Source organism: Engraulis encrasicolus, chromosome 7 (assembly GCF_034702125.1).
Source record: "Engraulis encrasicolus isolate BLACKSEA-1 chromosome 7, IST_EnEncr_1.0, whole genome shotgun sequence".
NCBI classification, from domain to species: domain Eukaryota; kingdom Metazoa; phylum Chordata; class Actinopteri; order Clupeiformes; family Engraulidae; genus Engraulis; species Engraulis encrasicolus.
In genome coordinates, this window is record NC_085863.1 from 49,783,808 (window position 1) to 49,811,368 (window position 27,561).

At 43.7% G+C, this 27,561-nt stretch overlaps 1 protein-coding gene across 2 annotated transcripts in view; it reads right to left on the minus strand.

Moving 5' to 3' along the window:
• Positions 1-3,129: 3,129 nt before the first annotated feature.
• The window catches only part of rgs14b (regulator of G protein signaling 14b), a 33,870-nt gene continuing 9,438 nt past the window's right edge, over positions 3,130-27,561 (minus strand). For both annotated transcript variants that reach the window (XM_063203829.1, XM_063203830.1), the window contains 12 exons: positions 21,567-21,659; positions 20,852-20,995; positions 18,261-18,461; positions 17,107-17,200; positions 16,024-16,067; positions 14,194-14,403; positions 13,426-13,502; positions 11,690-11,816; positions 9,811-9,892; positions 8,962-9,014; positions 7,160-7,274; positions 3,130-4,330 (listed from right to left, as the gene is read on the minus strand). In XM_063203829.1, the coding sequence (XP_063059899.1) occupies positions 3,924-4,330; positions 7,160-7,274; positions 8,962-9,014; positions 9,811-9,892; positions 11,690-11,816; positions 13,426-13,502; positions 14,194-14,403; positions 16,024-16,067; positions 17,107-17,200; positions 18,261-18,461; positions 20,852-20,995; positions 21,567-21,659 (1,647 nt within the window). In that variant the 3' untranslated portion in view covers positions 3,130-3,923. The remainder of the gene's footprint in view (positions 4,331-7,159; positions 7,275-8,961; positions 9,015-9,810; positions 9,893-11,689; positions 11,817-13,425; positions 13,503-14,193; positions 14,404-16,023; positions 16,068-17,106; positions 17,201-18,260; positions 18,462-20,851; positions 20,996-21,566; positions 21,660-27,561) is intronic.

Below are 27,561 nucleotides of genomic sequence, written 5' to 3' on the forward strand. Positions count from 1 at the left end.
TTTGAGTTGAGAGTGGGTGAGAGCGGTGTAGTGTCTGTTTTCTCCCATCCCACACTCCCATCCAAGGCAAATCTCCAGAGAAACAGAAAGTTGAGGAAGAGCAACAATCCCCAATGTAATACAAAAAAACACAAAATGGCTGAAGTTCAAAAAGCATTTAGATATGTCAAGCATCTTCGAAGTATATAATGATTACCTTTGGAATGACCATAAAATGGCAATTAAGTAATAATGTATGTTGACCAATACTCAAAAATGTAATTCAAATACAAACAGCACCTTCAAACTTCAAATATACTGCATATATAAATGAAAATATAAACATTTGATGACTAAAATAAATAGCCTGTCTGATGGCATTTAAACGGCCATATGTGCCCACTTCCCGCCCTTGGCTTGCCCACTAGTTATCATGCTAGTAGTGGATGGACCAATATCACACATTTCATTCCCATTTGACAAGTAAAAAAAACGCAGCTGGCTATTTCCAGCCATTTAAGAGGCAAGACATAAGTACATACACCTACACTAAATGCGTTTTCTCCAAAACTATGCAACACTTCACATAGCAACTGTTGCACATACAGTATGACATCACAGAACATGTTGCTTCCTCAGTAAGTAGAACACAAGGCCATGCAAAGCCATCTGCATGCCTTTCAGAGAACAAAAAATACTGGGTGTCCTTTACAAAACAGACTATTGAATGGAAGAAAGTTCGAACAAACATGCTATTGGACACACACTACACAGACAAATGTGCAGAGTTAATTCAACACTTAAAGAGTCGCTTTAACATCCTCTAGACTGTATTTTACTCCAAGAGCACTCTAAATGTTGAATCAACACTGGGCTTTTTAAAAATTGTGTGTACTCTCACACATACTGTGCTATGTATTCTCTCACATTAACATACTCTATGGCTATCCTTGCTTATTACAGATTTGACGTGTCCACAATATAACACAGGGAACAGAGAAGACAAGAGGCAGTAATTTAGTGAGTCAATCAGATCCCTTACCTCTCTGTTGTTGCCTGGCAGTTCAGTGTCGTCCACTCCACACTACAATGCCTATCTCCCCCTGAAGCTGACGGCGTCTCCTCCTGCCTTCAGCATCACACTGTAATGCTAAGCGGCTTCACTCACGCAGAAGGAAACGCTTTGCGACTGCTGGAGGAGACACGACTGTATGCCGGGAGGACTAGTGCGGGGACACACAAGGGGAAACAAGTGGCTGTGCCTAAACGATTTGGCTCTTCTTCTCTTCTCACTCTCTTTTTTTCCCACAAATCACTCTTTCCCCAGCCCATCCATACCCTTTCCATGCCCTCCTTTGTATTGTTTTATATCTAACCAGTCAGTGCTGCCTTTTTTGTCTGTTCACATTCAGTTGTGAGTGAAGTGATTAACCGAACGACAGTTTCAAATGTACAATCTCTATGCCTTTTCCAGACGACGTATTTTGACAACAGCCAATTGCATTCATCTAAAATGAATACGCTCAGATGGCCAATGGAAATATACACAATGTAATATACTTGTTTTGTCTTTAAATCTTAAAAGTAAGACAGTGTAGTACTGGAATGGGGGATGGCATGTACTGGGGGATGTACCCAGGGCCGGCGTTAGGCAAAAGCAGACAAAGCTTCATCAAGACGTCATCAGGGCCGAGTTAAGATGGCCTGGGGCCCCTATAGATCCCTATAGATTCCCAACCCCCGGAAGTCACATTTCACCACAAAATCACGAGCTAGGAATTAAGGATAACATGTCTATCAACTAGGGATGGCACAAACCGCACCGAAAACCGAAACCGTACAATTCACACACATACCGAACCGAACCGTGCAATCCGTCACAAACCGCAATTAATGTACTGCCCAGAAAAATATGTAAAACAGAGATTCTGGGAGTATCTTATCCAGTCTCTCTGATTAAAACATTAGCGTATAAGACCAATCAGAGGATGACACAATTAAAATCACACCATTTTCACATTATAAGCCTATACAAACCATATGTAGGATATTTAGTGATAAGTCCGATTCTATTAGCCAATTGAAAGAGGGCATTTGGAACGCTCAGACAGCGCACAGTTTAAGTGCAAGCGCAGGTTAGCACAAGAGGCAGTTCTCAGACACATGCAAAAGGTCAAATTCAACTTGCGCATCATCACTTTATAACTGCAGTTATTCAAATATTGTTTAATATTCTCAGTCCACCATTTATCATGAACTAAAAAAAAGAACCGTAGAAAACCGAAAACCGTGACCTTGACACCGTGATATGAATCGAACCGTGAATTTTGTGAACCGTACCACCCCTACTATCAACAGAACTCAACATGACAGATGCATTTTTCAATACTGCATCTTGTCATCACAATTCTGATTTTTTTTTTTTAAAAATCAGGCGCCCCCTGGTAGGTTAATCTGGCCCTTGCGGTTGCCTAGTGCGCCGAATTGTTCTCTGTCAGACAGCAGGTGCATCCACAAGCTGAAGCAGTAAGGAAGCCACAGCAGTGCTATGCGGTGACAGGTGCGTCTCTGTGCTACCTCAGGGCATGACCCTGCACTTGAACTCCGTGCTGTCGGCCTTACCGTGGCTTAATGGTAGGGCACTCCTATGCTACACGGTCGACCAGGGTTCGATTCCAGTCTGGGTCCTTTGCCGACCCTTCCCCGTCTCTCTCTCCCCAACATTTCCTGTCTCTCTCTCTCAAACTATCCTGCCAAGAATAAAGTATAAAAGGCCAAAACATATCTTTTAAAAAAAGAACTCAGTGATGTCTGTCTGGAGGCAAATCTAAAAAAGGAGTACAAGTATGGCATACAGCAATACTATCAAGCCTTGGGCCCATAAACACTATACATGGGTTTCCTGTTTGTAAACAATGCCTGGCTGCGCACCCCTGGCTGTGCACTCTTCAACCTCTCGTTGTTGGAAACTGCTGTCACCCAAAAAAAATTGCTCACGTGGTTGTGGCTGCTTAGCAGCGGGAATGTTTTGTAAACAGGAAACCTATGTATTACAAGAGTCAAATATTGCTGCTGATACTCTACACTGAACTGTTGTTTTTTTCTGTAATGTAAAGCTAGGTGTCAGAAATAAATCAAAACAAAACTCAATCATTTTGATAGATTTTTATATATCTCAGTGAAATCCAGAGAGGAGTTTAAACAATCAGTAGTACCTGTAAGATGTGTTGCCCTGTTGTCTGGTGAGGAAAAGAAACATTCTTATCTGACAATAGTTGACAGTGTGGATAAGAGATCCTTATTATGCTGTAACATTTCTGAAGAGAGAAATACTCTGATTGTGCACAGGAGAGAAATTGCTGTGAGTAAGAGAGAGAGAGAGAGAGAGAGAGAGAGAGAGAGAGAGAGAGAGAGAGAGAGAGAGAGAGAGAGAGAGAGAGAGAGAGAGAGAGAGAGAGAGAGAGAGAGAGAGACAGAGACAGAGACAAAGACAGAGACAGACAGAGATCGAAAGAGAGAGACAGAGAGGGAGAGAAAGATTTACAGTGTTCCCATTTCACAGAACCAAAGCGTACCGAGAGAAAGGACAGTAGAAAGAATACACTGCAATAGTCTTACCATCCAGTTAACAATCCTGCCACGTGACTGGCATCAGATATTCAAGGATTACTGAAAACATCTTATTTTTTTGGCTTCTATTCCACATAGGCAGCGAAGTCTGGATAGTGCAGTCTTTAATGTGTCATTTATTTGACTGCTCTCAAGTACTGAATAATCCAACACAAGCAAAAAACCCAAAGCAAAGCAACAATCCATCTTTCACATTTCCAGTCATTTTTTTAAACAAATAAATACTCACATTGTCATCAATCAGTCACTGTAGTTTAAAGTTGTAGGAGACAAAAATATATACTATATTCACACAGGTCCATCTGTTCTGGCCTTCAAACCACAGTCTCCCGGGAAGGATCTGCACTCTGGTTGCTGTTCTCCACCACTCCACCAGGGGGCAGTGAGCCCATGGAATCTTCTGGGGGCAAATCAAATCCAGATGCGGGCCCAGAATTAGGGCCTGCCTCTGCCGCCTCCACCGCTGGGCAGCCAAAGGAAGAAGCGGTGGATTGGCCCTGGTGATCCGTCAGTCTGTACCCCTGCTCCTGCTCCTGCTCCTGGCTCGGACCCTGGTCCCCACCCTGATCCTGGTCCTCCTCCTCTGCGGATGCTCCTGCCTCCTCCTCTGGTAGGGTCTGCTGCTGCAGGAACTGGGGCAGGACCAGATGCTCCTTGGACAGCAGGCCCCGCTGGTCATCTGCACTGCACCACTGAGCCCGGTTCAGCAGCTCGGCCAGTCCTGCAGACCCTCATGGGGAAGAGGAGAGGAGAGGAGAGGAGAGCAGAGGAGAGGAGAGGAGAGGAGAGGAGAGGAGAGCAGAGGAGAGGAGAGGAGCAAAGGCAAAAGAGGAGAGGAGAGGAGAGGAGAGGAGAGGAGAGGAGAGGAGAGGAGAGGAGAGGAGAGGAGAGCAGAGGAGAGGAGCAAGGGGCAAAAGAGGAGAGGAAAGGAGAGGAGAGGAGAGGAGAGGAGAGGAGAGGAGAGGAGAGGAGAGGAGAGGAGAGGAGAGGAGAGGATAGGAGAGGATAGGAGAGGAGAGGAGCAAGTGGCAAAAGAGGAGAGGAGAATAGAGGAGAGGAGAGGAGAGGAGAGGAGAGGAGAGGAGAGGAGAGGAGAGGAGAGGAGAGGAGAGGAGAGGAGCAAGTGGCAAAAGAGGAGCAGAGAGGAGCAATAGAGGAGAGGAGAGGAGAGGAAAGGAAAGGAAAGGAGAGGAGAGGAGAGGAGAGGAGCAAAGGCAAAAGAGGAGAGGAGAGGAGCAAAGGAGCAAGAGAGGAGAGGAGATGAGAGGAGAGGAGAGGAGAGAGCAGAAGAGAGGAGAGGAGAGGAGAGGAGAGGGGAGGAGAGGGGAGTAGAGAGGTCAAAAGAGGAGAGGAGAGGAGAGGAGAGGAGAGGAGAGGAGAGGAGAGGAGAGGAGAGGAGAGCAGAGGAGAGAAGAGGAGCAGAGAGGGCAAAAGAGGAGAGGAGAGGAGAGGAGAGGAGAGGAGAGGAGAGCAGAGGAGAGGAGCAAGGGGCAAAAGAGGAGAGGAGAGGAGAGGAGAGGAGAGGAGAGGAGAGGAGAGGAGAGGAGAGGAGAGGAGAGGAGAGGAGAGGAGAGGAGCAAGTGGCAAAAGAGGAGCAGAGAGGAGCAATAGAGGAACAATAGAGGAGAGGAAAGGAAAGGAAAGGAAAGGAAAGGAAAGGAAAGGAAAGGAGAGGAGAGGAGAGGAGAGGAGCAAAGGCAAAAGAGGAGAGGAGAGGAGCAAAGGAGCAAGAGAGGAGAGGAGAGGAGAGGAGAGGAGAGGAGAGGAGAAGAGAGGATAGAAGAGGAGAGGAGAAGAGAGGATAGAAGAGGAGAGAGCAGAAGAGCAGAGAGGCCCACATGTACACAGTTATGCATACTGCATCCATCCATTCACCACTGATCCATCAGTATATTTTGCTCCCAGCCATTCGTTAAGTTGTTGCTGCCCCAGCAACTACAAACCCCAACTCCGATGAAGTTGGGACGTTTGGTAAACAGTGAATAAAATCAAAATGCTATCATTTTCAAAACACTCAATCTATTCATTAGATGGAGAATAGTGAAAAGACAACATATTAAGTGTTAAAACCGAGAAAAAATATTGTTTTGGGGGACATATGTACTCATTTCTAATTTGAGAAATCCAACACGTCTCAAAAGAGTTGGGACGGGGACAATAAATGGCAGCAAATGTCGAGGAAGACTAAAAAGAAAACAAAAGACAACACTTAACAGTTAAATACATTAACCGATGAGATGATTTTATATAAAAAACAGTGTTAATTCCTATCTTGGACATGATTTCACCAGCTTAAATGGTGGGTGTATTCCTTGTCATGTTTTGCAATGTTTTCCTTTCTGTAGTGCTTATAGTGTGACAGGTCTTGACCAAAAACCCACCATTTTATCACCTGCTGGTCCTTATGATGGAGCCAAACTGTTAAAACATAGTAGAGAATGCAATTTGACCTTACTATGTGGCAGTAATCGAAGATCTCCCTTCAAAATATAATGCATGAGTGGCTTTTCATGCTGTTTAAAACCCATTTATACCATTCAGCACTGTATTTAACTCTACAGTTGAGTGAGAACATCTTAACCAATGCACTACTGCACCCGCATGCCATCATGGAGGCTGACTTTTGAAGCTAGCACTAACACAAGTTGGATGGTCCATTTTCACTGTAGCACAGGATGTGCAATGCTCTATTATTGTCAAAAAGAATGGACTTCTACAACTTCTGCTGACTTCTGTAAGCAAAGGACAGTTTCCCATGTCTTCTGGGTCTATTTCAAGTGAGCTCAGGTGCTTAGGAGAATGTTAAACCCCTGTGTCATTTTCATGCATTAAGCATTCTTAATATGGTCAATTTTCAATAGCTCTAGCACTCCAGGAATTAGAGTGAGACTACAGCCAATATATATTTCATGATGTCATGAACCTATACAATGATTTTATTAACAAAAATATGTCTTATATACACTCAATCGTGGTAAATCAAAGGGAATTCAAAAATGTATGTAATAACTATGGTAATTATTCCCTTTGCATCTTTAATTCTGAGTGACTCAGCCTCTCTGTGATGATCTTATACCTGGACACCTATATTGTCCGTCAGTACAATTCATTTTGAAATGTTATTCTTTGTTGTTTTATCTTATTTGGATGTTTACTAAATTTCACTGATCCCCGTCCCAACTCTTTTGAGACGTGTTGGATTTCTCAAATTAGAAATGAGTACATATGTCCCCCAAAACAATATTTTTTCTCGGTTTTAACACTTAATATGTTGTCTTTTCACTATTCTCCATCTAATGAATAGATTGAATGTTTTGAAAATGATAGCATTTTGATTTTATTCACTGTTTACCAAACGTCCCAACTTCATCGGAGTTGGGGTTAGTAACAAATATCAGTGTTGCTGAGTAGACGGGGAAAACCCCTGCAAACTCCGAAATCTGACCACCCACCATTTACCAAAATAACACTTCATCCTGTATTTCTTGAATCCAACCTTTAAAAAATATGCACAAGATTACAATATGTTATCACGCAACCTTCTACCTACCGTCCATATCGTAGGTTCTGCGGAGGCCAGGGTTCCTCTGTCTGGCATTTCCCCTGCCTTGCGGCGCCGATCCAGAAGAGCTCATGTCATGTTCCGTGATGCCCCCTCTTCTCATCTGGAAAGGTCACACTCTCCTCAGTGTTCACTCCAGGACAGGTTTGTGGGTCAAACTCAAACGGAGTTTCTCACAAACAATATTGCAAACTGTAGCAGAGGAGAGTGGAATTGCTAAGCTGACTAAACCCTCTGCATATGGGCTTGTATGTGGATGGGGACCAAGGTTCAGGTCCGACCTGGGTCATTTCCCAACCCTGCCACAGTCTCTCTCTCAACTGCTCCGTTCCTGTATCCTTTCACACTGTCCTGTCATAATAAAATCACCCAAAGACCTTAAAACTAGAAATGCACTCAGAGAGACCTCCACCAAAGGAAGCTGTTTGATAGAACATTGGACTATGTAGTCTTTCTGCCTTCTTTTTGTGGAGTTAGAAACTAGAAAGTCAAAATTCGCCCTGTCCCGCAATTCAATTTGCTGTCACTAGTGGCGTCTAGATTTCTGGGCTATAGCAATGGTGAAGCATCTTTTAAAAAAAATCCTATTCCCAATGTGCAACACAGGCAACTGGCTTGTGCCCCCCATGCCACTAAGAAGGGTCCTTAAAGGATTTATCCGGAGTTGGAACAAGTTTGCCTGATTTTTGCATGTTTGGGATGAAATACAGTCACTCTAGAGCAAAATCAAGGCAAAAGGATGCGTTTTGAGAAAGTTTGATAATATCACGTTAGCCTCGTTAGCCATATCAGCTATGCAATATGAAAGATGCGGGCATTGTTTTTCGGCGGTTACACACATTTCAAAAACACAACATTTTAAAGTCTTGCACAGCTCAAAACAACGTCACACTTACCTCGTAATATGTTGAGGGTATCCACACATAAACCAAAGTGTCCAAAGTCCTTCATGTATTCTTGAAAGGTCTGCAGAATGTGTTTTGTGAAGCTACTACCTTGAGAATATCTAAATTACGGTCAAGACAACTATTTGACACTAAAGTCCACCAAGTAGATTGCCGAGTGCGTCGCACCATCAGCTGTGGTTACTCGCTATGGAAATAATCATAGCTGATGGTGCGACGCACTCGGCAATCTACTTGGTGGGCTTTAGTGTCAAATAGTTGTCTTGACCGTAATTTAGATATTCTCAAGGTGGTAGCTTCACAAAACACATTCTGCAGACCTTTCAAGGATACATGAAGGACTTTGGACACTTTGGTTTATGTGTGGATACCCTCAACATATTACGAGGTAAGTGTGACGTTGTTTTGAGCTGTGCAAGACTTTAAAATGTTGTGTTTTTGAAATGTGTGTAACCGCCGAAAAACGATGCCCGCATCTTTCATATTACATAGCTGATATGGCTAACGAGGCTAACGTGATATTATCAAACTTTCTCAAAACGCATCCTTTTGCCTTGATTTTGCTCTAGAGTGACTGTATTTCATCCCAAACATGCAAAAATCAGGCAAACTTGTTCCAACTCCGGATAAATCCTTTAATGGACTGACAACCTCCCTTATACCCTGGTAACAATGCAATGTTTATGACAAGGGCGTGTTGTTGCTTGGGGCTCCAAAAGAATATATGCTTCGGGGTCACCAGAAAATTGACATTTTACCGTAATCCCTTTCTACACATGTCTAATTGACTGTGACTTGCAGCTACTGTAACACTTTCAATTGCAGTACCATGACCCGGAGGATGCACATATCTCTCCCACACAGACAACGTGGATTCGAACTTACTTGGAGCCCTGGGCCAGCCACAGGTAATTTGACAGCACTGTTCGGGACATCACCTGCAAACAGAGTTAACAATAGGAATATATTGGTTTAAATTTGATTTATAGTTGTTTTATATCTCCCCAAGTGGGAAATTTGGTTTGGGCAGGTATTTATAAAAGACACCAGACACCAGATGATAAACATAATAGTAAAGACAGACACACAGGTCATCACAGTACATAGAGACATGACCAAAACAACGTAAGGTCCCAGCCACCACATATACAGACAGAGACCAATACACAAGTTAAGAATTAAAACAGAACATAGAATAATATCACAACATGGAGGGTCAAGATGGTACTAATTCAAGAGTCCAATGTGCAAAAATGCAGCGGGACCTGTTGCAACGGGATCAGTTAAAACATGTTTGACCCAGAACGAAAAAAATATGCGAAATATTATAAATTAACTGCCCCATTTGCTGTGTGAAATGTCTGACATGAAAACCATAACCATGAAATGCTGTTAGGGACTGTTAGTTATTTATTTTCGGGGTCTTTAGAAGATTTTCACCCTTGGTTGTCAAATTTTGCATGACCCTCCCCTAGCGAGCTTCAAATATTTGATGACCATCCCCATGACATTGTCAAAAAAGATACATGAACCTCCCCTACGAACATCTCTTGACTAACGTAGCTGTTTAAATGAATGTTGGATTCTGATCTTCAGAGCGGTGGGTATTTCCCCTATTCTCCTCCGGTGACCCCTGCAATAAATAACGAAAAGTCCCTCACATCATGACAAGGTCGTTTTTTCTCTTTATGTGTTTTTGTGTGTTCACTTCCTCTGCTTTTGTAGCATACTGACCTTTTGCTTTATCCAGTATGATAGTCTTGTTGGCAAGTGAAGCCACCTTCATGTTCATGTTTAAGACCTCACCGCTGCTGTTCTGTGAAACAGGAGGGGAGAGGAGGAAAGCTTACAGCAAGGCCTCACAGATGTTTTTTCATCACACATTTGCAACCTAACGCCCTGTGCTGCCTCCTTCCACTGATATGGAAGAGAGAGGCATAAGTGGTGGAACATGATTCCAATCGAGCAAGCAGAGATGGAAACCTGGCCTGGGCCCCTTGTCGAGTGATATTGTACATTTGGTGCCACTCGCAGGCAACCCAAACACTGCAGGTGAGCACACAGACAGACAGACAGACAGACAGACAGACAGACAGATAGACACAAAGAAAGACACAAAGACGAACAGATAGACGGACAGACAGACAGACAGACAGACAGATAGATAGACAGACACAAAGGCAGACACAAAGACGAACAGACAGACGGATAAACAGACAGACAGACACAAAGGCAGACACAAAGACAGACAGACAAGATCATTGTTGGCCCATTCCTTAACTTGGAGCCCTCTTCTACACATGGCAAGTGGCCGTGGAAGAACAAACACACTTTCCTTGTTTAAGATTAAATAACTGACAGAGGTGTGGTCAAGAAGGAATGAGATGAATAAGAGGACTTGTCATAGAGTTGGGAAAAAGTCCTCTGATTATAAGATAAGATTAGATTGCCACACAGCTCTGTCTTATGATGACCCTCTTTCGAACCTTTTCATTACCAATCACAACTTCTGGCTTTGTGTGTGTGTGTGTGTGTGTGTGTGTGTGTGTGTGTGTGTGTGTGTGTGTGTGTGTGTGTGTGTGTGTGTGTGTGTGTGTGTGTGTGTGTGTGTGTGTGTGTGTGTGTGGGTGAGTGTGAGTGTGAGTGTGAGAGTGTGAGAGAGAGAGAGAGAGAGAGAGAGAGAGAGAGAGAGAGAGAGAGAGAGAGAGAGAGAGAGAGAGAGAGAGAGAGAGATGTAATTCATGCAATGTACTGTATATTATAGTGTGAAAGCCCAACTGAAAGCCCCCCTGGGAACCTCCCATTGCCATTGTGACACAGTTCTCCACAGCACACAGGGCTGTTCAAGTAAGACATGAAAACTTTGTTTAATCCTGACCCCCATCAACCTGGCAGGTTGCAAGTCAAGCCAGCAACCATTGGGCTACAATTCTGGGGTGAGTTTCTCAAAAGGAAAGTTGTTAGCCTATTAGCAACTTCAGTAGTTGCCAATGGGAAAATGCATTGAAAACAACAAAGTAGCTAATGTAGTAAGCAACTTTGGTTTTGAGAAATTCACCCCTGATGCCCTAACCATTTACCCATGACTGCCCTATTTATACAGTATATTCACTTTATATTTTGTGTATTTATGTATGCTACTGGACACCTTCATATTCTTCAGGATTAGTAAAAGTTACTCTACGTTCTATTAGCCTGGTTCTCACCGACGGTGCTTGAATGTACATAAACTACCGTTTGGTAGCACTGCCGTTAACATGCTCTTCTCGAGTCAGAAAATAAATGGTGCATTTATTGCAACTCGCCACTAACAATTTCTTCCAAAAATGTTTTCTGTTGATCCCTAAAGAGTCAATATAGTCTATAATCTGTCCTGTGACTCATCAATGCGAGGTGCCGTTGATATTTAAGCAATAAATGCTCAGTTTATTTTCTACTCAAGAAGAGCATGTTACCGTAATGGCAGCGCTACCAGACGGTAGAGTGTGTTAGCGCCGCTTCACCAGGGGGCTCCACACACGGAGCTACACACACGCACCGTCGGTGAGAACCAGGTTAACGTTCTATAGATTCAAAGGAGAAAAGTACAGTGCACAAACTTGGTTCTACTTACTAGAGTGACGAAAGCCTCGTGAGGTCGCATGTTGTATTTCTGAAGGATGGTAGAGAGAGCTTCCTGGAGAGTCTTGTTAGACTTTGCCACAATGGTCACCGTTTTACCCATGAACACAATTCTCACCCTGGAATATGTACAACATATAGTATTGCAGTTAACCTAAAAGGTTGAGAGATTTTTAACATTCTAAAATGGAAGTATCTTAAAATCTAATATTCTACAATATTTCACAATTCGGTTCCTTTCCCCAAGTTTCTTTTCAGAACTTACAACGCCCTTTCAAAAAGATTTCCAGAAGACTGGTGTGAGAGTATGCCATTAAAAGTTAAAGATGCACTCTGTAGGATGGCGGACAGAGTACGTATTGCAACTACGCAGCTCATTGAAACTGTGCTGTATACTGCAGATCTTTTCATGAATATTTACTAAATAATGAACTTATATTTAATGTTATGACCGTACAGTACGTCTTGCAGCTAAAAAAATCTGTTTCTGGAAATTCAAAATGGTTGACAACGGAGAAGATTCCCCTTATCATGCGTGAAAAGTACAATTTTCCCAGTCGTAATGAGCACTTAGAATTTAAAGGCCAACTTCCGATAAAACTCAGTTTTACTCACTCCTTTCGAAGATCGGACGGTCACCCCAAGTTAAACTCACTTGCAAGGCTCTCATAGCGGTGCGTCAACTCTCCTGGCTGTGTTTCCCGGTGTTTCCCAATTTACATAAATAATGCAGAGAAACGAGCGAATCACGAAAGCCTTTCTGTGTTTCGTCACGTCGAAAGAAGGCGTTGCCCACAAAGGTTTATATCGACCCATTTATCTAAAAACATGTCGAGTAATTTTTTTCTGCTTGTTTTCAAAACAAGCAACGTCTGGTGGCCCGAAACATAGCTTAGCTTAGCTATCAGCTGGTTGCTACTCTCAGGTACACACACAGCACAAAGCCTCATACATAAAGCCAACTCACTCTGGTTGCTCCGTGCCTGCAGCAAGCCTAGGGGTCGCTGTCGAAAGAGCACAGCCCTGAATGGAGCCTGCACGCCTCCGCTGGCGCCCCTATAGTGCAGTACCACCAGGGGAAGTGGCGACTCTGTTTGCCATTACATTCTCTCCAAGAACTTGAGGACTGAGCCAATCAGAGACGCGTTTCTTCGAGAGCAGGAGGAGTGAGCCAATCAGAGACGCATTTCCACGAGAAACACGGAACACTCTCTCGTTTCTCCACAAGCCACCTTGCCAGCTTGCAAAAACGTCTTGAAACAAAGCAACCAGCGCGTTTTTTAAAACAGGACCAACGCGTAACACATTCAATAACATTGGGGAACACGGCAGTATTAATGAAATAACGTTGAGAGACGATCTTTAATGAAGGTGGAAAGTAAGTGAAGAAGTTTTTTGATGAAAAAGAACATCTGTGAAAGGGCAGCATATATTCTGGAAATAAACTACTTCAAATATTGCACAGTGCACCTTTAAGAGTCACACAGTTTCGTGAAGGAAAATGAGAACCTACAGATGTATCTGACACTCAGATTACTGATCAAATGATAACTTTCACAGAGGACACAAAGTTCTTCCATTTCCTCTGCTTCAGTCATCTGTGACTTAGCAGAAAAGTAACAGTCACATGGCATCCAATGTGATGAAAGCTTTGTGATTGGTCACTCCCCAGAAGACACGGATGACATCATAAAGGGGGGAAGCTCTGTGGTTTGGAAGGATACTCACGCTAATGTGACTCGAAGCTCCAGTACTATCTGATGATCTTTGAGCACCGCACTGTCCTGGTCGAGGGAAAGAGGTTTCTGGAAATAAAACAAAAATCATGGATCATGGATCAAGAGGAAGCAAAAATAACAAGACCTATCATACCTCCTATGCGTGCGTGCGTGCGTGCGTGCGTGCGTGCGTGCGTGCGTGCGTGCGTGCGTGCGTGTGTGTGTGTGAATTTGCCTGTGCTTGCATGCTTGCCTTACAGTACTCAGGGACTATTTCAGGCGAGCTGTGCTCATTTTTAAATAAAGGTAATTAGGTTTACATCACCTACTTAACATTAGACTTCAGTTATGGTGCAACGTTTGTGTCTACTTACATCAATGGTTCTTAACTTTTTTGAATAAACGCCCCCTCAACCTCATCAAAAGCCTTCAAACACCCCCTGACATTGTCCTAAAGCCTGCCAAAGCCCCCCTTAGTATTACAATAAAAAGACTAATGCCCCCTTTCAGCTGTAGCCTTCTCAACGCCCCTCTAGGGCTCCCCAACGCCCCCTGGGATGCTGTAGAGCCCCCGTTGAGAAACACTAACTTAGATGGAAAGAAGCAGAAGTCCAAGCTCCCCAAAACTAAGCAAATGCTACACAGTATATTTTGCAGTACATCTAATTCAGAACTTACTGAGAAGGACCACATAGAAGTGTGTTCAACTCTACTCTCTAGGGGTTTGAATTAACACTCACAAACTTTGCAGTGTAAAACATCCTTCCCTGGGACAGACCTTGTCTTTGCCCTGCAGGTAGATGGTGATGTCTTTAAGGGGGAGTCCTCTCTTCTCACAGAGGCCCGCCAGCATTTCACGGACGCTAAGGCCAGGCCGCGCTGGCATCAGGGAGGCGGTGCCATCCGGCAGGTACACGCAACAGTACTTGTCCGCTCGCAGCGCTCCGGTCAGGTCGCTGTCCAGAGACCGAGGCCCAAACTGCTCCAGCTTCAGATTCACAATCACACACACAGACAGTGAGGAGAGCGAAATACAGACATAGAGAGAGAGAGAGAGAGAGAGAGAGAGAGAGAGAGAGAGAGAGAGAGAGAGAGAGAGAGAGAGAGAGAGAGAAATAGAGTGACAGAGAAGAAGACAGACAGACAGAGAGATAGAGATTTGAAACTAATTTATTGGACTAATTTATTGGACTTCATGACCAGTTCATAACATACAATATTTTCCCTACAACATCTTCCCTCGGCATGCCGAGAGAGACAGAGAGAGAGAGAGAGAGAGAGAGACAAAGAGAGAGAGAGAGGGAGAGACAAAGAGATGGAAAGACAGACAGAGGCAGAGACGATGTGGCAGAGTGAGACAGAGGAAATGAAAAGAAATGAAAGTGTTGAGTGAATGAAGAGTGTTGAATGAAGAGTGTCAGAGAGTATGAAACAGCGAAAGAAAGGACAGAAGAAAAAGACGGAATGAGATGAAAAGGATGGTTTCATTATTATACTGTATAACTGTGTCACTTGCTCTGCTCGTAAATTACATTGCCTGTCTCGATACTTAACCAAACCAGACAGCCTACATCCTCCCTGAAATAAATAGAAATGTCCTTCCCTTTCACACCTTTAGTATCATGTTCCTCTTCTCGGAAGAAAGAGAGACAGAAAGAGAGAGAGACAGAGAGACTGGAAGCTGATCAGAAAGGGATGGGGGGTGGGGGTGGGGGGTGGGGGGGGAGTTGAGCAGAACACAGAAACAGAGAGGGTGAAAGAAAATGAGAAGCAGAGGAAGTTACAGGAAAGAGTCAGAGAGAGAGAGAGAGAGAGAGAGAGAGAGAGAGAGAGAGAGAGAGAGAGAGAGAGAGAGAGAGAGAGAGAGAGAGAGGGAGAGAGAGAAAGAGAGAGAGAGAGAGAGAGGCGGACAGACAGACAGACAGACGTGAAAGGAAAGAGGAGCGCATCAAACACCGCGTTTGGCAGATGAATTGTAAAAGCCCAGGGTATGTCTAGACGGGGGTAAACAAAGTAAAACTGACAATAGAGAGAAAAGATCACAAGCGTCCCTCTGTCTCTCTGAACACTCTTCAGAGGAACTACAAATGTCAGCTTCAGCAAAGCTCCGCCAAACAAGAACACACACACACACACACACACACAAACAAAACGTTTCTATACTGTAATGTTGTTTCCGGAGTTGCAATAAAGACCCTTGTGGTGTAGTAGCCTGCAGTACAAAGTACTTTATATAATGTATAAGTGGAATGTTTAATGTGCAATGTATGTGAATATGATGCGTATTATACTGTATGTGTGATCATGCATGTTATGTATGCAACGTGTATGTATATTATGTATGCAAGTAGTATACAGTAAGGACAATACAGTGTAATTCAACACTTAGAGAGTCAATGTAACATTTTCTGGAGTACTCTTTATCACTGTATTTCTTTTTTTACTGTGTGATATGTTGTTTGTGTGAAAGCTGTATGCTTGTTTGTAAGCATGAGACATTAGCATGAGACATTAGATGGAATATCAATTGCCATGTGGAATTGTGAAACAGAAGATCCCTCTGAGACTCGCTACTCTTCCATCAAATAGACAGAATAATTGAGCGTACCTCAGTGCGGGTATATACTCCACTCTTTCCTGGGGCAAGAGGATCTGTTGAGAAAGACAGACAGGGGGGTTTTAAAGGATCATTCAAGATGTAACACCACCACCAGATAGGTCTTTCAATAAGAATAGCAATAAACTGAGATCTACAATCTCCAGTGCTTGAACAAGTTAGGAGAGGACAGCTGTCCGAACAATACTGGGGACAAATTGTGTGGATATACTAATCTGATACTACAGTACATATGGTTACTTAAACACGCTTCACTTCTTTGCTTAACATAGTAATTAAAAACGTTGAACTTGTGATCTTTTCTTTGGTTTACATATTGTTTGAAATGTCTTACTGTAATACACTATACTCCAAATATCTCCACAAAAATAAGTGATTTGTCTTCTGATGTTGCAAAACTTTTGAAATGATATTGGGAGTATATGAACATGTTTCAAACAATGCACAAACATGCCCAAGTTCCCATTATCTAGCCAGGATCTTGGAGAGGGCTGAACAAAATAACGTGTCTTTGGACTACTGTAAGTCAAGGGTAGTGTGAACAATACAACTGCATGTTTAAATTGTCCAGAAATCTCCTAAAGCTGTGTGTACTCCAGAAACGACCTATGCTACATGAGAAGCTGAGGTCGCTGAAGAAGTTTCGCCATGAATTAGTTTTATTCGCTCTGGATGTGACATTGACGTGTGATTTAGCTAATCACATAGCGGCTCTGTCTTGTCAGCCTCAGACATTGGGAGATATGAACAATCAAATTGGTTTTCGCCGATCCGCGTCATAACTCATTACCATAATATTAGCTTGACTTCAATCACTGAAATTCGCTCTGTTTACACAGGTCACTTAACCCGTTAAGACACAGTATTATAAATTTGCTGTTACCAGAATGCCAATGACCAAGTCGTAGCGCATTACTAAAGGCCCTGTGTTGTGTCATAATATTGTAGTACTATGATAATTAACTCTTCAACAACTATTACAGTGTGCCATTGGAGGCACAGCGTACATTAATTGCCCACAATAAAGTAGTGATAAACAGATGAAAGAGCTGTTAGAGCTGTAGAATATCCCACCTCCCCATGAGCCTGCTTTCTCCTGCCGCCTGTCCCACCGCTGCCCTTGGCCTTGTCTCCTCCTCTCCTCATCTCCAGACTTGTTCTTGGTCCTCTGTGGATGGACACAGACATGGGAGGATGAAGATGGACAAGGACACGGACATGGACGGACACGCACGTACGCACGCAAAAATGCACACACCTACTCTCTCTCTCTCTCTCTCTCTCTCTCTCTCTCTCTCTCTCTCTCTCTCTCTCTCTCTCTCTCTCTCTCTCTCTCACACACACACACACACACACACACACACACACACACACACACACACACACACACACACACACACACACACACACACACACCCACACACACACACACACACACACACACACACACACACACACACACACACACACACACAGATTCTTCACATTTGGTACTATTCGTCAGCACTCTCCATGACATGTGTCCACTCGCCCCTCCCAGCCAGCAAGATTTGTGACTGGTCAAGTAAACAACTAATCATTGAAGACATTTCATAGTACTCACACCACACACATGAGGAGCCCTGGTCTGTTTCTCTTCACAGCAGGGAAGACATAAACTAACGAAACAACAAGAAAACACCAGCAGGCAGAGGCGATTCTAGGATAAGGTGGGGCCACAAGCGAAAATGCAAAAGAATGAATATTTGAACCAAAATCACCTCTACTGTAGTACAGTATGGGCTGTTATTCACTATCTAGGGGCCCCAAGCGGTTGCCGGCCTTGTCTGGTGGCAAGATGTGCCTCTGCCAGCAGGCCTTGACCTTATTAGATAATACATGTCCAAGCCTGACTATTTCTATAAGCGTTTGTGAGCTATGTTTGTAAGCAGTCAGAAAAAAACAAGTCAGAAATCCATACAGATTACAAATCACACACACACACACACACACACACACACACACACACACACACACACACACACACACACACACAAACACACACACACACACGTACACACACACACACACACGTACAAACGCGCACACACACACACACATACACACGCACGCACACGCACACACACGACACGCACACACCTCAACAGCCCAACTCCCCAACTCCATGCCCCCTGGCTGCCCCGCTCACACCCCCCCCCCCCCCCCCCCCCCCCCTGCAGTAGGCCTACCTCTTTTTGTTTTGGGTCAAGCCTCTGTTGGTCCCTGAGGAAGGGACCTTCTCCAAGGGCAGCCTTTTTCGCTGCGGGGGCCTTGGAGCGAGGGCCGATTTCGGGCAGGGGCCTGCCCTCCACGTTCGCCAGCATGCAGCTCTGATAGAGCTGGGAACGCACGAAGCGTGTGTAGCTGTCAAACTTCATCAACTTGAAAATCTGATGAGACAAGAAGGTGAAAAGGGAAGGGAAGGAAGGGATCTTTTAATCAGTGTTATAATCTGTTTTGTACTTGTTTTGAGTGCTATCGTATGTCCCAGCAGGAAATAGTGTTACTTGTTCACTTTATCGGAAGTACACATGCAGTCCTTTATCTGTGCAATTATCATCCCTCCCCAACTGACATTCTCTGTTTCACTTTCTCTTCACCAAATGGTACCCACAGATCAAAAGACACAAGATAAAGAAACCTCTAAGTTGTCTCATAACCAGAGCTACTCTGGGCATCATGCCTTCACAAATAGACTGTCATAGCTCCCAAAATACTTTCCGTTAGCCCCACATTATATTTCTATGCTATCCTAAAAGTATGCATATTCTATCTCATAACGTGCGCCTCCACATCTTATTGTCCTGTTTGGTATGCGCTGGTGCATTGAGCCAAAGAGGGAATTACATAAGACGCGTTATGATGAAGTCAATTGATTTTGATATAGATTTGTTCAGACAGGTCAATTATGCCGCAGAGAACGACCACGATGATGAAAGATCAGGGTTTAGGCATAACAAGAGCTGAATGCTTTCATTGACTTTTCCAACGGCTCATAGAAGCAGAATGTTAATGAGCAGCGCTATCAGGGAGAGTTGGCCAATATGTCCCCATAGAAGAACCCTTACATCTTTTCAAAAATACTAAATATGCAAATATGGCATTTTCATCAAATTTCTGTTTTGATTAAAATGAAAGAAAAAGCATGAAACAGCCCTGAATCTGTTGCACAAAACACTTGACTGATCCAAAAAAAAGTAATTTCCTGAATGCCAGCCATCATTAAAGTCAACAATCAACTCCGTTACCTGGTCTAATGAGGCCTGATTAGGGAATATAACGGTGTGTTTACGGAGGATAAATGCGGTCCATCAATAGCCGTACTGCTCATCAGCATGTAATCACTTTCGTCTCAGATCGGTCACATCACCATGATTTAGTAGCTCTAGCTAAAGAGGTTACACTTAATGTCGCCATCATGTTTTTGACGTTGTTTGTTTGTTTGTTTGTTGGCACAGTTACACAAATAGATTTTGATAAACTTTTCATGATGGGTTAAACGTTTGTCACGCTCCGACAGCATTTCTGGCCTGCTAGTTCCAGTCAAGGTTGCCCAGTGCCTTTCTGAACGATTGAACACTGGCAACTGCTACCAAAACAGTAATGATGGCATCCTTGTAAACGTGGATACACTGATTTTGTGATTTATTAAAGTAAAAATGTATAGGCTTGGCACAGGTCTGCACTTTCCACATGCTTATTTAGAGACTTTTAAGTCATATTTGTGTCACCAAATGCACCGAATGTATATCATTTCATAGATTGCGTTTGCTACACATTTCTGTCCTCCAAACTCCATACCGCAATATGCATCCTACCATAGCAACCAGACACCATTGAGGGATGAGTGAGGCGCACCCTAACGTCTCAAGTGCAGTCAGCCTAAAAAGGCATTAGTTGAAAAGTCAAATAAAACAAAAAAGAGGCTTCCGGTTGGGTGGGTCTGTGGTAATGCCATATCATATCACTGACATCAAAAGGGCAGGGCTAAGTTGGCACAGGAAACCCAACTTACTTTCAGTGCCACCACTGTGTACACCACAAACTCATAGCCCATGGAAGTATACAGTAATTCACAGTGGCCATCATACAAACACCAATGCAGACCCACTCATCGTATCAGGACCAACCAAGTATATAAGGATTCAAGGACAAACACATATTTATGCCCTATGTAATTTTTTAAAGATATTTTTTTGTCTTTTATACTTAATTAGTGACAGGACAGATTGAGAGAGAGACAGGGAAGGGTCGGCAAAGGACCCAGGCCGGAAACGAACCCGGGTGGGCCCCCTAGTAGTCGAATGCCCTATATCGGTAAGCCCTAGTACATGCGCTATGTAACTTATTTGCCTTTTCCACAAAGACTTCAAATAGGTTCCGTTTTAAAGAGCAGCAGATTTACTAAAGGTTCCAGGCTGACAATCTTAGGAAACAGTGTTGTGTAACTTCATGTGCATGCACACCAGATTCAACTTATAAGTTATTCGAATGCTGTTTTGAATCAAAGGTTTCTTTTTTTCTTTAAAGATTTTTTTTGTCTTTTTCAACTTTATTTGAAAGGACAATGTGAGAGGTGGACAGGAAGTGAATTGAGAGAGAGACGGGGAGGGGTCGGCAAAGGACCCTGGCCGGGAATCAGCACCCCACCGATTGGCCACGGCAGGGCCGAATCAAAGGTTTCTAACGAAGGTGTCAAAGGAGTCAAATCAAGGGTGTCAAATCAAAGGTGTTGAATCCAAAGGTGTTTTGCTATTGTCTCTGTCCCCGGTGCCCTCACCTGTTGCTGGGCTTTCTGGAACATGTCTGGGTGGGGAGTGCTGAGGGTCTGTGCGGCCACGCGTGCCGTGTCGTCGATGTTGACCGGAAGCGTGGCATTGTCCGAGAGGTAGACATTGTAGATGGAGAAAGCCTGCCGGTAAAGCTGCAGCCAGAGGCAACAAATATGAATGGGTGTATAGCATGTGTATAAAGTAGAAGTTATGGGGTAAACAAAAACTTGATTAGGTACAATATAGTAGCCTCTTAGTGCAGATGGGGTCGCCGGCGGGCCTATTCACTATTTGCTGAAAACACTCAACTACATCATAACAACATTGCTGTGACATTACCGAGAGCCTTAAGTAACAGATGAAGACATAGCCATTACAATTTTGGTGACAGTAAGGTTATAACATAGGCTCTGCACTAAGGGGTTAATAATTATAGCTGGTGCAACAACTATGTAATACCATGTAGGCCTACTAGTTTTGTATGTAGATCATGAATTGTCTTCAACTTCTACTTCTACATTCAACTCTGTACCTATACAAAGGTTGACATTCATCCAGGACATATTATCAATATTGTGGGAAGCTCCAAAAAAGTTCAGCTGCCTACAGCTTCAATGAAGAAATAAACCCATGTCCACCATTTACATGTTATTGTTGTCCTCAAGTGGTGTTGGGGTTGAGATCAAACTGTGCTAAGATGCCTCTGCTCCATACTGTACATACCTCATCTTGGTTAGAGGCAGGAATCCTGCGGAACTTCTCACATGCCTTCCAGAAGAGGATGTTCTCAGCGCTGACCTCAGACTTCAGGAAGGCCTGGGTGGAGAAGGGCAAAAATAACGGGAGTAAACAAAGGCTCAGGAACATCACTATACCGGTTCATCTTACTAATTAAACACTCAGCCTACTAGTTGGTCCTATGTGCTGATTTAACAAAGCAAAATTGTATACCGGTAATATAATAAAAATAGATAATCGTAGCTGTAGGACAGGGGCGGGTCACCTTTTTCATTCGAGGGGTACCTTCAAATTCCTCCAAGGGCTGTAAAAGTCCTCCAAGGACAGTACAATGAACACAAACCAAGATTTCCCTTTGCACCTTAGGCCTATATTGAAGGCAGCCACCTTTAAAACAGATCCCACTTTCTCTAGGCCCTTTGAATATAACTTATTGTATTGCAAATGTAATTTCATGTGAAGCTGCATAACATTAAAATGATATCCAGGGCCGGATAAAACGGCCCTTGAGACATCGGTTCCCCACCCCTGCTGTAGGAGCTACATTTAAGTGTATTTTGCTTCCACTCATGTTTTGCTGTTTTCTGCATTCCGCGAGACTGCACTCTCTATACATGGGTTCTACATTTTTGTTTTCCTCGGGCTGCGCGACCCTGGCTGCGCACAACTCAACCTCTGATTCTTGGAAACCGCTGTCATGTCAAAAAATTAGCGAACGTGATTGGCTGTCAGTGTCTTGCCCCTCCTCACAACACCATGTTTATAAACAAAGAAAAAAACATGTATATGTGGTGATGCTGCCACTGCGATCGTATAGCTGGCAGCCAATTGTGCATGACTGGAGGAAGGCAGGCAGCAGTATACAGTCACTGACCTCTCCCACCTACAACTCAGATGTACGCTAATCACCTGCTATAAATACCGTATAGCCATTTCATAGGCTTTATCATTTTGCATCCCGTGGCATCCTTTTGTTTGTGTTTTCTTTTATACAAACAATACAAACTGCCACAATTTCCATTCAACTCATCTCACTGGAGTATTAAAGTCTGACTCTGGATTATTAAGGATGTGAGTCTGACACTGTGAAATCTGCTACCTGTGTGAAGCTGCCCCCTCCTCCGACCCAAAATGCTGAAATAACACTGCAGATTGTTTATGCTTCGTTTGTGCCGGATTGTGCTGTAAAAAAACGTTTGTGCTATTAAGGATTTTGAGTAATTTAAATATGAAAATACTAATAATACTAATGCATTTTCAATGGGCAGCCCCCCCTCCACGTCCAATTTTTTTCCAAAGTCGTCTCAATCGAAGGGAATTTGTTTGTGCTCATTTGTGCTGTGAAAATTAATGCTTCAATCACTTTTTTTGTAAAGTTACAGCTGTTTTATTTTATTTATTAAAACAGCTGTGTTTTCCGCATTTTGGGTCGGAGGGGGGGCCAGCTTCACACAGGTAAATCACCTTTCTCATCTCTGGAGAAAACGGATAGAACTTGGGATACAGGAAAAGCCAATGCCTGTTTTTTGCCAGTACAGTAGATTACAACAAGTCTTTCAGTTTTAACCCCTTAACACAAAGTCTCAGTCATAACCTTATTGCCATCAAAATAGTAATGACCCAGTCTTCATCGGCTACTTAAGACTCTCTGCATTGTCATAGCAACATTGTTCTGATGTAGTTGAGTGTTTTAAGCAAAGAAAGAATAGGCCTGTCGATGGGCCCATCTACAGTAAGAGGCTACACTGATGAATACCTCTGTTATAAAAAAGCTATGTGTTCCTGTCGTTTCCATGATGAGAGGCCTACGTTCTTAACAGGCTGAGTATGCTTGAAATTTGTATTGATTGACATGTATTGCAAAGTGGAATAGATGAAGTGGTGATTTTCTTTATCATAAAAAATCACCTGCTGTGTCAATTGGTTAATTTGCTCATTATTCCCATTCACAACAGGCTATATTGGCTCACCACTTTAGTACTTCAACACACACACACACACACACACACACACACACACACACACACACACACACACACACACACACACACACACACACACACACACACACACACACACACACACACACACACACACACACACACACACTATAAGCACACTCATGAGTGAACATTCCCATACACACAAGCATACAAGCATGCACACATGTATGCACGCATGCATGCCATGCACACACGCACGTATGCGCGTACACACACACGTATGCGCGTACACACACACACACACACACACACACACACACACACACACACACACACACACACACACACACACACACACACACACACACACCACCACCCTCCATACACACACACACACACCCACGCACCTCCTCCACCCCCTAATGAACCTGCTCACCTCTAACCTGCCTCCAGCTGCTCCTGGATGCCTTCTCTCTGTCTCTCTTCCCCTGTCATCTCTCTATATCTCTCTCTATCTCTCTCTCCCTCTCTATCTCTCTTACGCGCTCTGTCTGTCTCTCTGTCTGTCTCTCTTCCTCTGTCATCTCTCTCTCTCTCTCTCTCTCTCTCTCTCTCTCTCTCTCTCTCTCTCTCTCTCTCTCTCTCTCTCTGTCTGTCTGTCTGTGTCTCTCTCTCTCTCTCTCTGTCTGTCTGTCTGTCTCTCTCTCTCTCTCTCTCTCTCTCTCTCTCTCTCCCTCTCTCTCCCACACTGTGAGTCATGCGTAGGCCCCGCTGATGACTCTAATTCCACCAGAAAATTGACAATCAGCTCCTCTCTGCCGGAGACGTGTGGGCTGACAGGCACTGACAGGCAGGCAGGCAGGGAGCCAGGCAGGCAGGCACACACACACACACACACACACACACACACACACACACACACACACACACACACACACACACACACACACACACACACACACAGGCACGCACACGCGCATGCACACATGCACGCACACACAGACACACATGCATGCATGCACACACGCACACACGCACAGGCATACACACACTGAGGTGAGTTAAGGTGACCTGCATAATATTCGATCTACTAACACGCACACACCTACAGTACGTACACAGTACACACAGACAGGGCCGCTGACAGGTTTGGCTGGGACCGGGACAAAAAAATATCAATGGGCCCCCCTTCCTCCTACCCCCCCCCCCCCCCCCCCCCACACACACACACACACACCCCCCACCAAAAACAAAAAAAACCCAACCACCATACCACCATTTTTTTCAAGAGAGACCAGGTGGCCAGACTACACAAACTTTTGGCTTGAAAGCGCACCACTCTCACGTGATGTGCTATGTATTATTAGGCCTACTATAAAAGAAATGGCATTGGTATCAAAGTAGTCTCACAAATCAATGACGCATACAATAATTCCATAGTAAATGATCTATTCATCCAACTATCCATGCATTTTTAGAAATGAAACAAAATAAATAGGATTCACATCATTAATAATAACACAAGTGTACGTGTAATTTACTTTAGCAATTTGAGGGCTTGCACATCAAAACGTACCTGACTGAATCAGCTCTAGTTTGCTAAACTGACTTCAAGTGACGTGTGATGACAGTGAACAAGTGAGCAGCACTCACTGTCACTCACGTCAGTGGAACACAGATCTTGTGCTGTGCTCCCTCATCAAAATCTTCCCACACCAGGAATAGCCAAACACAGGAACAAGTCAAGTTGCAGAAATGTATATGCAAAACGGATCTACACTGTTTCACCCCACAAAGTTAACAGGTTGATAAAGTGTTAGCATTTGCGCTAAGCGGGATTTATACGCGCTAAGCGAAATAGCGTTGCATAGCGCTGTTCTAAAAGTTCTCCCTTGCCCTCTCCCTGCGCGCGACGCAACTTCTCATCATGTTATGATTGTGGGCTAATGTGCATATTCCTAGCTAAGGTCACAGATGGTCAGATTTGAAACACAATTTTACTAAGCTGTGGTTATAAAATGATGCGACTGTGTGACTGATCATGTTTTAAACATGAATGCTGCGGTGCAGTGCGTGTCTGTTTATGAAGGGAAACTTTTGCTTTGTTTGTGTCCTCTGCTATTGTTAGTAGGCTACCTACATCATCTGAAGAACTTTTTACTGAAATCCTGGGGCTTCTGGTGTCTTCCTCTATTTTTCTCCTATCCTTCATTTTCTGCCCTCCTGGTTTGAACGACTGCTTCTTCAGACACCTTGGCAAATTGGCACGAGCCGCGTTAAGTTGAAGCCGTTTTTTTCTTTCTCGTAATGACCGACCAAACCATTTGTGCACTGGGGGTGGGGGAGGTGGGGGTTCTTGATCCTTTTTTAAGGGCAGGAAAGGCAAAATATCTGCATCGTTTATTTAATGTAAATATAGCACAGTCTCCCTCTCTCAAAAACCATCTTATTTTGAAATTAAATAGAACCATTAATCACAAACTTAATGAGGGCCCAGTTCTGGGCCCGGGACAAAAAGCCCGGTTGTCTCCCCTGTCGGCGGGCCTGGACACACACACACACACACACACACAAACAGTCAACACACACACACACACACACACACACACACACACACACACACACACACACACACACACACACACACACACACACACACACACACACACACACACACACACACACACACACACACACACAGTCACACACACAGTCATGGGTGAGTGGTTAGGGCGTCAGACTTGCATCGCAAAGATTGCCGGTTCGACTCCCGACCCGCCAGGTTGGTGGGGGGGAGTAATCAACCAGTGCTCTCCCCCATCCTCCTCCATGACTGAGGTACCCTGAGCATGGTACCGTCCCACCGCACTGCTCCCCATGGGGCGCCACTGAGGGCTGCCCCCTTGCACGGGTCAGGCATAAAATGCAATTTCGTTGTGTGCAATGTGCAGTGTTCACTTGTGTGCTGTGGAGTGCTGTGTCACAATGACAATGGGAGTTGGAGTTTCCCAATGGGCTTTCACACACACACACATACACACGCACACACACCAAAATAATCTGACAGACCATATGTGCACATGTGCCAAGCAAGCGTCTGTGCAAACTGAAAAAAAAATGTACAAATACAAACTTTGGCTCGCGGGGAATATTTGCATGTGAAGTAGGGCTACACAAGTGAAGTACTTGTGAAGTACACAAACATATACGCACAAGTTTTCACACAACCATTTCAAAACTACACCCACGACAGAAGGTCTTTGGACACCTTTGGTGGAGAACTACTAGCTCGGCATGTTTACATCAAAATGCAATCAAATACAGTCTAATACACAGAATGTAAAAAGTGAAACAAAAAGTAATGGATTCACACTAAGGAAATATGTATATTTGTATAAATATATATGCACAGAGATTCTTTCATGTGAGAAACACATGTCGCGGGTGTGTTGTGTAGAAAACAACTTAGTATTACAGATGGGCTGTAGCTCTTCAAAAATGTTTCGGGGACATCACAATATAATTCATCGTAGGCACCAAAAGCTTGGAATGAACTTCAAGCCACTCTAAATCTTGAAGTTCTTCCATTCCTAAATTCTTTTAAAGACCTCTTAAAACCATCATTTGCTGACCACTACAATTGTTTCATTCCTTCTTTGCTGTCTGCTTTTTAGCTGCCTGTGGATACTCAGTTTTAAAGTGTTTATTTCTGTGTAGATATGATGTAGCTGTCTTGTCTCGTGTTATTTTATTATAACGTAACTTTTTAAGCCGCATTCTTGGCCAGGACTCCCTGGAAGAGGAGTCGTTGCACTCAATGACACCACTTCCCGGTTACAGAAAAATAAAAATAAAATAAAAAATATGTCTCTAAAAGAACAGCTGTATGGAGAAGTGCGGTGGGTCGGAGCAGGACTCGTTAAGTAAAACAAAAGCCTAGTTGGCTGTAATAGTGGTTGGTAAAATAAAAAGACAATGTTTGTAGAAAAAATGTTTTTGCATATGGCCCAATTTCTGGACCATATTTCTTTCTCCTT